Here is a 14,034-nt window from a genome sequence, read left to right as displayed (position 1 = left end):
CTAAGTGTAGGCAGAACTGTTAAGTGAATGTGCAGCTTAATCCGTTTCCTTGTACTTTGAAGGGCTGTAGGAACACTCAAGAATTTTTAATTTATAAAAGTGTGCACATGGTAAGAAGGGGCTGACAACCTACAGCTGGGACATGGCATGAATGGAAAGGTAACACCTGGACCATCTGAAGAAGACCAGACTAGTCTGACTTTAGAATATCAGACTAGTAGAGCTGAGATGAAGTTTATTAGGAGGAGCATGTGGCAAAGCTCTCAGATGTGGTAACAAGAACGCTGCTGCTACCTGTGAGTTCAGTAATTTGAGAGAAGACCCAAGTGTGTGTTCTACTGCAGGTTGGCTACTGAGCATCCATTTAATGCAGCCTCAGAAAAGGATGAGGTTTGACCATTCCAAGCTTCTCACAGGATCTGAGCTGAAAGAGCTGTCTGATCATCTCTCTTCACAAACGATGCACTACACTGTATATTAAGAACCTTTCTAATAAGCAGTGGTCTCTTTAACATTTGGTGTGCTTACAACAGGAAGATTTTTTTTTTTGTGTAATTTCTTGTGTTGGGCTAAATGTCAGGAAAGGAGAATCACTTTTTGTGCTACAAAAAAATTGGTCTCAATATCAGTGATCAGTAGAAGGAAAATGAGCATAATGGCATATGCAAATAATTTTAATTAAAAGTATATTTTCAAAGTTATAATGAGTTTGGTTTAAGAAAGGTTCAATGGTCCTCTTATGCAGGCTCCTGAATGAAAGCACACAGATTATTAAATTCTAAGAATTATCTGAAATTGTACACTTTTCCAATATTTATCAGTTTATTTACTTTAAAATTTAACTCAAAAAATTACTATGCATTTTCCTACATGTTCAAATATGTATTGCCAATCCTATGAATATTAACCTCATATCTACTCACTATTAAATTGCTGAAGAGGAATTTAATGTGTTACTGCAGAAGGTAGAAGGATAAGGAGACTTGAAAGCTGAATTCTGCTAGAATTTAATTCATGAACTCCATTCCTAAAAATACTATGATCTCTAGGTTTTACTGCTCCAGGCTGCAGAATTAGTCCATATGTTTGTGGGATCTGTTTTAAATAATGACAGACAGCTGATTACTAATATTATCTGGTAACCTCTGTTTAACTGCAACTATCTTTGACTTATATCAAATTAGTAATTTATGTAGGGTTGAGGAATAAAAAAAAAAATTGCTGCTACAGAAACATGATGTAGAGATTGCAGCTCCAGCAAGGTTCCACTAAAATCTTTTGCCTTCCTGATGGTTCATCTGTGAAGACTATGGGAAGTTTGTTTTTCCTGGCCAGATGTTACCGTCCAAGACATTTTGCTTTCCAATGCTTTTTTACTGCTAACTATAAAAAATCATACCAGAATTAAATATGCATCATGCCTCCCAGAAGATTTTTTAAAAAAAGCTTTATTAAACATACACTCCTTAGAATATATTTAACAATTTCTTCCACCCTGAAGGAATCCTCAATCACACATACAAATTCTTATTTTCAGCACCAAATCAAGCATGTAAACCCGTGCTACTCACACAGTAGCTGAATGGTAACAGAAATGGACAATGGCACCTAAAATAATATGTAGAAAAGCAGCTCTCTAACAACTTAAAACTGGGTTAACATCTGCATGGCATATCAGGAATAATCACCTGTCCTGTACAACTACAGGGAGCAGCACTGAAGGCAAATCTGGTCTGTGACTATTTAACAATAAAGTAAATACCTTTTGAAGTATACAAAAGCCCCACCACTTTAGAGAATCTAAGTAGGTTAGGTACATTTCCAGGTTAATATTTAATGCTGGTTTATAGCATCAGACAGCCATCTCCATTTTAATAGGTGGATGAGGATTATAATCTTCAATCTGGAAGTCTTCTGCCTTGAAGTCGCTGATGTCTTTAATCTCATGAAGAATTCTGAGTTTGGGGAAAGGTCTTGGCTCCCTCTGAAGCTGAAATAAAAGCAAGCTTACTGTATAAAGCTAATACTTGAAAGCAGAGACTCTGTTCTCAACCTCAAATCAGATTACACTGTGTAGGCTTTCCCTTCCCACCAAGACTTACACTAAGAAAAAAGCGATGGAAGAAAATCCCGAGACAGTTAGATAGAATCTACCTTAGTATTTTCACAGGGAGTAGTAGCATAATTTTCAGGTGAATTCCCTGATCATCCAAATGCACTGCAAGTACTTTCAGATGGCAAATCAGTTCTGGTGGTTACAGATTATGTTCCTTCCAGGGGAATTAAATTAGAAAATCTGACCCAAACATGCATCAAATATTCTACAGCTTCTCACTTCTCATCGTTAGGGTCTGAATCAATAACTACTTCTCTGGATGGTTTTGAACCATACTAATAATGAGGACATTAATTCCAAGCTTAGTCTAATCAAATCAAACACTGATTTTATCCTATTGCAACAAATTACTTCCTGAAGAAAATGTAGCCTTTCTCAGCCAAACAGTATTACTGATTAACTCTGTGAATTTTAAGTGATCCTTTTCTGATATATTACAAAGACATTTTATTTTGTGTTGTTTGGACTAGGTGGAATAATTTTTGAAGTTAAAAGTGCAGATTCTGCTCTCTAACTTGGTTTTAGAGCAGTACACAGATGTACATTTCAATCATGCTTGTATTGTATTTCTGTTTGCAAACAGAAATGCAACTGAACAGATGTTAATATAATAATTAGGATAGAAATTAGAAAAAAAGCCACAAAAATTAATATCTGCAAAAGGATATTTAAAATATCAAGGCAATTGATATTTTAAATCAAGGCAGTGTGGAAGATAAAAGGATAGAATACAGAATAAGTACTTACTTGGACTTTTAGAGGTTCCACATGGTTCAGATATATGTGAGCATCTCCTAAGGTGTGTATGAACTCTCCAGGCTGAAAAGAATGAAGAATACATGTGGTTTTCAAACAGTCAGGTTCCAAGAAAGCAAAACATTACAGTGCTTACAATATTGATTCCCAGCACCTGGCTTGTATGGAATTGCCACTTCTGTATAGGACTGTATCCTTGAAAGCTGTGAAGGGCACAAGCTTCTCCATTAATGCATAATTAATGGAAAATATAATGAAATTTCCACTAGCTTACCAAAAAATTATCTTTCAAATCCTGCTATGACAGTAGCTTTGGTAAATGAACGGAACCATACTGATCTGCCCACTGACACAGAAACAGGTGCAGCAGTGACATCCAGCTTTTCCACTCCTCTTCTAGTAAGTAAAACTTGCCAAAGCTGGTTCAGAGCAGCTGCCTCAGCCACTACTAAACAGCAGTGGAGGTGTCAGGCACAGGCAAGAGGCCAGAGCTTGCAGGTCCTGTGACTTACCAACCCCTGAGCAATGGACTTTCACATGGGGAAGTTTCATCAGCTCTTTTACTGGCCTCTGACCAATGTTGATCAGCCCCCAGATATGTTACACTGAAAACCACCAAAGCCATGAGAGGAAGTGGCTGAGAGGCAACAGCTGGACATAACGTTAAACTTCACTTTTTTTAGCAGCTTGGACTAATTTCTGTGGTTGCAGTGAAGTCTGATTCCTCCCTATTGCCCTGTTTTAAGAAGTTCCACTTCATGTTGCTGGTGGCAACAGCAACAGGAGGATTAGGCACTGAAAGCCTTTCTAGTATAATTTTTTACATGCCCTAAAGAAAAGGGGGTTTTCCTGGTACAAGACTGTAATGCATTTCAGTTTCTCTGCCAAATTACAAAATACAGCTCTGAGGTCAGGGCAGGAGCTACTTGAGCACATATACCACTCATCTACATGTAAACATCTACAGTAAGAAATCAAAGAAATGCACAGCTGAAATTATACCTGGAAGTTAAGACGGGCAGATTATCCAAATTAGAACCCTGACAGCAACTGCTGAGCTATTGCTCACTTCTAATAAGTAATAAACACATGCTACAAAATCTCATCATTGGTATATTACTACCTCATGAGGACAAGCACTCAGTTCAGATTTCTAAGACTAATGAACAACAGGTCAGTCTTGACAGATTCAAGACATGAAAGAATCTTCTGCTTAAACTGAATTTTAAAATTCTTACCTTGCTGATTCTAACTGCCCATACAACCCAGAGGCAATTCACATCAAATTTGCAGGGCCCTTTTTTACACATATATCAGTAAGATTTCAAACAGTATGCTCATTCCAGTTTTTCTTGGACATGACATGAAGAGCCTTATCTTTCAGTCCCTCCTTTCTCAGACAAGAATAAATGAAATTATTAAATAGCCTACCTTCAGCCCTGTGACATGGGCAATCATGTACGTGAGCAGTGAATAGCTGGCAATATTAAAAGGCACTCCTAGTCCCATGTCTCCAGACCTCTGATAGAGTTGGCAAGACAATTCACCATTTAGAACATAGAACTGGCAAAGGGCATGGCATGGAGGCAAAGCCATCAGTGAGATATCTAGGAATTGAGATACAGAAGGTGGGGAGGGGAGAAAACAGTAACAGCATTAGTATGTTATAAATGTAGAAGATGCAAAACTTAAACAAGCATGTAATGAGATACAGTAGAGAGCCAACTGCTCTGTGATTCTGTTGCTTTTTCTCTTGTTTATGAGCACGTGCTGCCCAAGCAATTAAGTCCAGGTCATGACAAGCTGTCTCCTGGGCTGTATGACCAGAAAGTCATAAACAGATATTCCACAGAACAGACTTATGCCATAATGTTGCACAGCAGTTTCTTTCTACTCACCTTGGTGAGACAGCTGAATTCCCTAAAGGAAGACATTAAGACTAAAATTAAGTATATACCCTAAAGCAAATTCCAACTGCTTCATCTTACTCTCTTCCAATTGCCATGTGTTTGTTGAGATATAAAAGTAATGATAATTTGTAAAAAAAAATCAGAAACCACAAGATCTGTGTGTTTTTCTACGCTTAAAAAGTGCAGAGAGTAAAATTACAGCTTGACAAAGAAAACTTTCACCAGATATTTTCTGAGGATATTTAGCCTTGAAAATAACAGCAATAGCATGTGGCATACCCTTTCAGATAACAGTGGAAAATGCTGTGTGATTTTTTTGGCGCACAAGTCTATCACTGGTGAAAGTTAAACATTCACTTGTAGTAGCTCTTGTTTAGAAGTCTCTACAGAGTGAATAGATATCTATGTATAAATAGACCCTATCATTTGTGTGATACAGGTTCATCATATGATCCCACGTTCAAGGAGAAGATTACAACACAAATAATATTTTTGTTCTCTAGCTTTAAGGGTTAAGTTTACAAGACATTACATGGCTAAAAGCCAGACATATTCCTTTAATATAATTTTTATGTTTTGGGTTTTTCACCTTTTTAGAATAAGAGTTACTGTCTTCGAATAGACTGTATGTCAAAGACACTGGTGTATCCCTCATTTTAACCTGGAGAGAAAAACTTTGAAGAAATTATTTTTGAGGTCTAAACATGAGGATAAAGTTGAAAGAGAATCAAGATTATAACTCCTGAATGTTTTTACTACACATATTGTAGTTTTCTAAAGAATGAACAAAGACACCTAATGGAATTGACTGCTGACACAGGAGCAGAAGATAATTTAGCACACAGCAATATAATGTGCAACCCCATTCACTTTATGCCATCTGTTCAATACCTTTGGGATTCCAAGCACACATAATGATTCTTCTGTCATCTGGATTGGTTTTGATCGTTTCAATCACTTTTTGCAACTGATCAACTCCTTGGTTGGAGTAATCTGGAGAAATAGAACAAATAAGATCTAAAGTGGACAGATTCAAGCCATGGTATTTTTTTATCACTCAGCCCATGTCCCGCTGAAAAGTGATACCCAAATGACAACCTCTGAAAATTTTATTGCAACTTTGAAACTGATTTATAAGGTGGCACCATCCAAACATAGGCTGTTCTCGGTCTTTCTTAGGATGCTCCAGAGCTTGGAAAATTCTCATGATGATATGTCTGTATGCCCACCCCCATATATTTTGTGTGCTTTGAGTACCTTTAGCACCCACTGAAATAGGACCATTCCTATTTATTCCATTTTCAACCACTTGATTTATTTTAAGACGAACTTAAAATTCTGTATAATCACTAAACCCCAAGAAACAGAAGTTGCAATGCAAAAAACTAGCTGGACAAAGCATGCTATCTTATCCCTCATGATGACTTGTTACCTAAATAGGGCAAGAGCTGTACTGGAATGGACAAGATATTATCACCTAGTCAGTCATGGTATTTAGACTGATTTGCTTTTTGCATTTCTGGATTAAAATGCCTTTCTAAACATTTAATTTGCATGCTACAGTGCTCCTTCTTATATAGAAAAAAAATTATGCCCAGACCAGTGTGCCAGCATTCTTTACACACTCAAAAGAAGAGTTTTTGACAGATGAATAAATGCATCCATCTAGCACTCTCAAGGTCATGTATGAAAACTAAATTTACATAGCATTTAGCTCCAGAAAGGAACTTTAATTATGTGTAGCACAGGATATTACATTTCACCCAATGACACAGGCTGAATTTTAGGCTCAATACCAGTTGTGTAAGAAATTTTCTGAAATTAACTGACCATAGAATGGATTTCAGAAAAAAAAAGTCATTAGTTGTTAATCATTGTTCTGACTCATGCCAGTCAATCAGCATGGCTGGTAACTACTTTTTTCTAATAACTCTTTTTGCAGCAACACCAAATTATGGTTACAGGGAGACCCAAGCTGCAAAACAAGGTAGCAATACACAATTAGCATCTCAGGGAACTCTTTGCCAGCAGTACCATGCCAGAAGCCTTGTCAAATGGTCATGTTAGTTCCTGAAGCTACTTACCTATCCTTTAGTAATGCAACTTAAGGAAATCTGTTTGTAAGGAAAACCATGGGAATTTATCTTGTTCATTTTCTCCATGCTATGCTGTACCTCAAGACTTTCTAAGATGAGAAACTGTAAGTTTTCAGATGTGCCAGTTCATAATTTGCATCATTTGTGTTACCATAAAAATGTATCCTGCTAGTGGCCAACATGCCAATACTAAGAGTAATATCAGCAATTCATTGTGAGCTGCAGTTTGAGGCTGTACTGAAAATAAAACAAAACAAAACAAAATGAAAAAAAAACCACACAAAAAAAACCCCAAGAAACCTCATCTAGATAATTACCCATGTTGTTAATCCACATTAAAAAAAATCACACCAGATAGTGACAATCTGGTTTCTGACACCTTTTTCTTAATGGCAGTCCTCTAAGCATTTTCTATAGCCTCTCCTGCAGAGACTTGGAAAAGAGGAATCAATGCATTTGAGAGTCAGTTTAATAAACCAGTTCCACTGAAAATACCAACAGGTACTGCATCACATCACAACTTGTCACAGCTGTTCTGCCCACAGCATCATCAGCGGTGGAAACACCCTACTTTGTTCAGATGGAGAATGGAAAAATCTTTCTCTTCACTGCCTCCAGTGAATGTAGTGTACTGATGCCAGTTCTTCCCAGCACAACAATTTCATGGACCCTGCACTGGTATAGAGAGATGGCAGCCTGTGTTCTGTTATCAAATGGAGCTAGCTCAGGTTTCTGGACTGCAGCACACACATCCTTCCAGCTATCAGCAACCACATCTGCCCTAGGTAACAGAGTAACAGTGTGTGCCTTGTGACTCATCTGTTCCACAAATACCAACTATAGTATACAAAGCTACATCTTTCAGGATAATTAAGATTGAGGAAGGAAGAAAGTTCAATTAACTCTCTCAAACACTCTTTATTCTGGCTATCAGCTTGCTCTCTATGGTTAAGAACATTCCATTCCACACAGGCTTCTGGAAGTGATGTGTCACAGCTGTCTCACTGAGCACTCAAGACTGTATTCGGATGTGATTACCTGTATGCATATCTTTGTATTCTGCTCCAAAATGCCTCCACTGGAAACCATACACTGGTCCCAAATCACCCTCCTCTCTGGTGCTGAAGCCCTGCTTATCCAGGAACTCACGGGACCCATTGGCATCCCAAATCTTCACACCTTTTGCAGAGAGCTCTTTGGCATTTGTAGAACCCTGCAAAACACAGTGAGAAGTCTGCATCCTAATTCCAACACAGAGGGCATGATTTAGAACAGTTGTATAAAGCTTTGCTAGTGCACAGAATTTCTCCACTCATAAGGGATGAACAGTGTAATTAATGTACTGCATGAGGTCCTTGCACACAGACAGAACAAAACTTGTGAGCACCACACTGGGATGGAGTTTGAAGTGCCACACTGCTGCTGTTTAACTCAGGATTCTCACACTTTGTGAATGCACAAACAGCCTCAAGGTCAGCTGCGGAACGTCATTTCGTATTTGCAGAGAACAAGATGTTACTTTACAGATTGATGAAAATAGGCCAACAAAAACTGTATGGCCTAGGCACGGTCTTTTCCAAGCTACCTATAATAAAATTATGGTCTTAAAAATCCTTTTGTGAAAATGAGAAAAATGAGAAAATAACCCAGAAAAATGTCACTGAATCCTGCAAGATGTCCAAATCAGCACACTCAAAAATCCAACACAGAAATTATGCTGGTTTGGGGAGTGTCTAGTCTTTTCCATTAAAAAGAAACAAAAACCAAAAACTAAACCAAACAAACAAACAAACAAACAAAAACAAAACCAAACCCAAAACAAAACCAAAAGCTTTTAAAAAATCAATTTGTATTAGAGTCCTGCTATCTAGCAAATGTAGGACTAGTAAATTCTCCCACACTTGCACAATATCACAACATAGAAAGGAACACTTACATTGTAATGAACTAACTATAGCTGAATTTTATTATACTAGGTACAGCTATTTGCTCTATTAGATGTCAATTTTTTGCTATTAAAAAGTCTAGCATTTACATCAGTCTTACTTCACCCGTGGTTCCACACTGCTTGTTTCTGTTCAAGTCAAGCTACTTCAATATTAAAAAGCAGATCATTAAATTGCTTACTAGCTGTCTCATATTATTATTTCTGATTAAAACACAAAGAAAAGACACTGCATTAGGTGTTGTAGCTGTGGAGTATATTCAAATTAGTCCAAGCCCTCACTATTTCAAATTTTCTCCTTTAAGAAGAACTAGAAGCGAAACTGTTCTGATTGCACTGGTAGCAATAGTCTGTACTAAATAGCAGAATGTCTTGGTGATAACGACCTTCCATGTGGGGTCACAGTATCAGGGGGTTGCATTTCTTCTGTAAAAGGAACAGAAGCGTCTGCAGTTACCCAAATGCATTAATCCACTGCCCAGCAGTTGGTTCTGTTCATGCCACTCCGGGCCCACCACCCACAGAGACACCCAAATACCGAACCTTGATGAACCACAGCAGCTCCTCCAGCACTCCCTTCCAGAACACCCTCTTCGTTGTCAGCAGCGGAAACTGATCTGCAAAAGAGTTCCACTAGCCATTGCCAGGGTGAGCAGACTTCGCCTTTTCCCCACACAGAGGACAATGCCACCCCTGACATTGTGAGGGTGGGATATGAAACAAAGAGTTCGGATGTGTAGCTCCCATGGTCAGACCCCTCGGGTGGGAGGGAGCGGGACAGGCCCGGCGTGTGAGACCCCCACACATAGCCCGGCTCAGGGCGGGGGCAGGGGCAGGAGCAGGGGCAGGAGCAGGGGCAGGGGCAGGGGCAGGAGCAGGGAGCAAGCTCAGGGGCTGGGGTCGCGGCGGTGCCCACCTCTGAGGCTGTACCGCGCCTGCATGCCGAACACGGAGATGGTGCCGGTGCCGGTGCGATCCTCTCTCCGGTGGCCGTGCTGCAGGATGTGCCGCACCTGCTGCAGGTACTGCTGCTCGCCGGGCTCCGGGCAGGCGGCGGGGCCGCTCAGCAGCTCCCCGTCGGCGGGCATGGCTGGCGAGCGGCTTCTGGGCTCCGGCTGCGCGCCTCTGCCGAGCCCGCCAAAGCGCGGAGTTCCCGCCAAAGCAAGCCCGGAGTTCCCGCCAAATAGTGCCGAGGGGCGGGCGGGGCGGAGCGGCACCACCGCCACCTCCTCCCCTGCCCGGCCCCTTCCCTTTCCCCCTCTCTTTCCTCTTCCAGGCCCGGGGGTCCTCAGCGTCGCCGCGTCCGCAGCCGCCCGCCCTCTGTGGGCCTGCACGGAGCTGCTGCCCCTCAGGGAGGGCTGGCCCGAGGCAGTGCCCCGAACCATACCGGCTCCTTTAGGCTTTATTTTAGGAAGAGTTTCTTCACAGAAAGGTTGATTACATATCAGAATGGGCTGCCCTGGGAGGTGGTGGAGCCACCATCCCTGGAGGTGTTTGAGGAAAGACGTGGTGGCATGTAGTGCCATGTTCTAGCAGACAGGGTGGTGTTCCGTCCAAGGTTGCCCCCAGTGAGCTCAGAGGAGCTTCAGTCTTTTTGTACTTGATTGACTGCGTGATTCTGTGATTTCATTCTGCCCTAGTGGCGCCATGAGCGTTCTCCAGGCTCATCCCGTGCTGGAAAGTGCTGTTGACATTCGTCATCTCTCTCCCTCTCTCTGCAGCCTCAGGCACCCCCTTTCGGAGCTGAACAAGACCAAAGCCTTCAGCTGGGCCTGGCAGGCTGCACACATCTGGCACTGGATCCCTCCAGCCGGGATATCCCAAAGCCCCTGTGCCAGCCTCCCTTGTCTCCCCTGCTGTGGTGGCCCTGCAGTGCCATGCCCCATGCACAGCTCACCTTCCATGTCCAGCAGTGTCACTCTGACCTGAGCTTCCAAAACCAGGTTCCTTTCATGCCATGCCATGCCATGCCATGCCATGCCATGCCATGCCATGCCATGAGCTTCCTGCTTCATATTTTATTGGCACATTTGCTGCTCACTAAGGGTAGTCCTCGTCACTTGGGTTTATCGTGTCTCATCATGTTCATCTCAGCTTCTCCCATGTCCCAGTGTCATTTTGCATCCCAACCCGTGTCTGATGGCAACTGTTCCCAACATGGTGTCCTCTGAAAATTTTCTGCATATAATCTCTGCTAGTCAGAAGAAACTGATTCTTCTCTGAATATTTAATCATTAGTATCTCTTGGAAGTCAAGAATTTCCTAAGAGTCACTTATCTCTGAGATAAAGCCCAGCTTTCTGACAAGTGACATGTTTATGTTATGTTATGACTGATAATCTCTCACGATTAGGAGCCTGAAATACAGGTATATATGAAGGAAGCTAAGGACCACAGAGGACTGTGGATTAGAAAATGCTACCTTGCTTTGCAGCATGCAGAAAATAATCTCTTCCACTAATTAAAAGAGTGAAATAGCTTTTTTCTTGTATAGATTTGTATACTTAACTTGTATGTAAAGAAATAAAGGAAAACATACAGTGTAAGTAGGGTGTGGATATTTTTCTCTGCTCATATCTGATAAAGATGAATTTGTACATTTTGAAATTAGCATACTTCATTTAGCAGAGCTACAGTTAGAAATGGTGCGTGTACCTGTGTGCAAAACACACTTATAAAAGCTTTGCATGGCAAATGATACCAAATCACCTAGAGGTCTGCTTCTAGCTGAGAGATATATCAGTTCTAGAACTTTATTATAATTTACAAATACCATTGAAAGCTGATGTGTATAATTTAGGGAGAAACAAACTTCTTTACTGATAAAGGCTTTTAATTAATTAAGAAATAAACTCCAGAGGCAGACTGCTGTTTGTAAGAAATGCCAAAGGCAGAAGACTTACTCATTAGTGCATATTCAGATAAGTAATTTAATGTACACAATAAGCATCAAAAGCAACTGGAAGAAAAAATTGAATATTTTCATTGCAAAATAATATGCTACATGCAGATGGAAATCTGGTTGATTCAGACTTAGCTGAATGTGCAACATCTGTAGGAATCAGTCTTGAAAAGGCTTGAGAATGTGCTTGAATGTAAGAATGCAAATAGAAATTACTTTTATGCTTACAGCTGATTATATCCTTAAATCTTTGCATAACCAGAGCCATGACTTGTTATCAAAGATTACCTTACTGGCAACATAAATAACATTTTATTTAAATAAACTAATACTGAAATGGATTTGGTTTGAGGTTTGAGTTTAAAGATTTCTACAGTCTTTGGTTGATAGCTTATATGTCACAGTATTTACTAAGCAACATTTTATTTATATGCAACTATTTTAACCATAGAAATTCAACACTTAGCTATGCTGAGCATAGGGGTAGTTCAACTGAGGAGCATATACTTTATTTCAGGAAGAAAGAATTCACACTTCTTTCCTAGGAGAAAAAAAAAAAAAAAAAAGATTATACATTTTGGTTTTGAATGGAGAAAAATATGTTAGAAAAGTAAGTATATGTGGAATGTACCAGTGTCCTGCTATAGAAACATGCATAACATAAAAACCAGACAGAAACTTTTCTTTTTCTCTCCCTTTCTGTTCTCACCCAGTTTTCTTGTGGGGTTTTGACTCTGTTTTTATCCATTACATTTTCATGTGCTCTAAGCCTTGTGCAAACTGAATGGTGTGATTTTGAAATCAACACTGCTTACTTTTCCCAGGTATTAAATGGGTACACAGATATGCCCACAGGAAAATCAGACTAAGATTCAGGCTAAAAATCATCATCAAACTACAGAAATAATTATTGCCATCATCGGGCCCTGAAGATTATTATTCCATAATCTGAAAGAGTATTTATCATTTATATTTACAACTGCATATAAATTACAGAGAATTTTGAAGAAAAAATTGTAGAGAAAGTGTTGGAGCATTTTATTTCAGATGTTTAAAAATATCAACAAGTAATTTCACCAACATTTACCTAAGCAAAGTACATGGTTTATTCTGTCTAAATTCTGCAGCCCACCTCAGCCTCTCTGGTGGGAATGATTTCTTTCATCTGCTCAAAAAATGTGTCTCTGACCTCAAAAGAATAGGCAGATTTAATACAAAATGCTGAAATCTTCTTCATCTACTTTGTTAACATTGAATGCTCTTTCCCTGCCTCCTGAGACTTTTCCTTGTGTGCAGGTCATGCTTCAGTTGCTCAGTTGAGCAATCAGCTATGACCTAAGAGAAACTGTTCAAATCTGGTCCTTCTCAGAAGATTTGGGGACACTGCAGTGATTTGCCTGAAAGTCTCATGTGTCTTGTGGCTCTGTTCCCCTGGAAGAGACAAGTCTGAGAGTCAGAGGCCACTACAGCTGTGCATCCCAGAGTCCCCTTGGAAGGGAAACACAGGGAAGGGTGGTTTACAAGTTTCACAGTAGTGTGATGCCACCTAAAACCATTCCCTCTTTCTTGGGAAATTCCCTGTGGGATTAGAGGATATGAAGCATTTGTCCTCCCTGCCTCTCTGCCTGGTTTTTCCTTCCTCTTCTTGAAATGTCATAAACAAGAAGAGAGCCTTCTTGTATGTCCTTTTTACAAAAATGGTTGAAGCCCATGAGCAGGATCTTTCTGTGCATGATCCTGCAAGATGAACTGAAGCCTGTATTAATAAACACTGTTAATCTGAGCAGTGTGCTGCTAATGCAGAGATATTATGGCAAGACAGCTCTTCCAAGTCCTGGTGGTGATTCTCACTTTGCCCTCCTTTATCATCAAAAATAATATGAGCATGCTCTCAAACACTACTGAAAATTTAAAAAAAAATCCAAAAAACATAATGAATAGTGGTAATTCCAGTCCATTCATGATGAATGAACACAAAGACATGGTTTTCAATGCCAAGACACTGGACTGTGGTTGTGAGGCAATTCTTTTGTGAAGAAATATTTATTATCACATTACCTCATCCCAGCTGTTACTTAAAGATTGGGGGTTTCACAGACATATAAGTCAAATCATTTAATATCATCGTGTCTGTGTTTTGCAGGCAAGAACATTGAGTGTTTGTTTGTGTTTTCCATAATGCTTGTGTTTTTCTCAATGTGTCCTTTCTGAGAAGGCAGTTTTGTATACACCATGAATGGATCCTGTTCCAACTAAAGTTTATTGCAATGTAAACACCTCTTATGAAGAAGTGTGTTCTCTGTGAAAGCA

At 40.0% G+C, this 14,034-nt stretch overlaps 1 protein-coding gene across 1 annotated transcript; it reads right to left on the bottom strand.

Annotated features, from left to right (window-relative positions):
- Positions 1-1,549: 1,549 nt before the first annotated feature.
- TYMS (thymidylate synthetase) lies at positions 1,550-10,208 on the bottom strand. The gene is given in 9 exon segments (XM_054285136.1): positions 1,550-1,990; positions 2,864-2,935; positions 4,304-4,479; positions 5,674-5,775; positions 7,917-8,091; positions 9,367-9,440; positions 9,740-9,989; positions 9,992-10,124; positions 10,126-10,208. Coding segments are annotated over 9 exon segments (1,203 nt in total). The 3' UTR covers positions 1,550-1,852.
- Positions 10,209-14,034: the final 3,826 nt, after the last annotated feature.

Source organism: Melozone crissalis, unplaced genomic scaffold (assembly GCF_028551555.1).
Source record: "Melozone crissalis strain CALT ecotype California unplaced genomic scaffold, PUWL_Pcris_2 ptg000042l_1, whole genome shotgun sequence".
NCBI lineage: Eukaryota > Metazoa > Chordata > Aves > Passeriformes > Passerellidae > Melozone > Melozone crissalis.
Note: the sequence above shows the minus strand (reverse complement) of the source record. Positions and strands in the feature narration are given on the sequence as shown.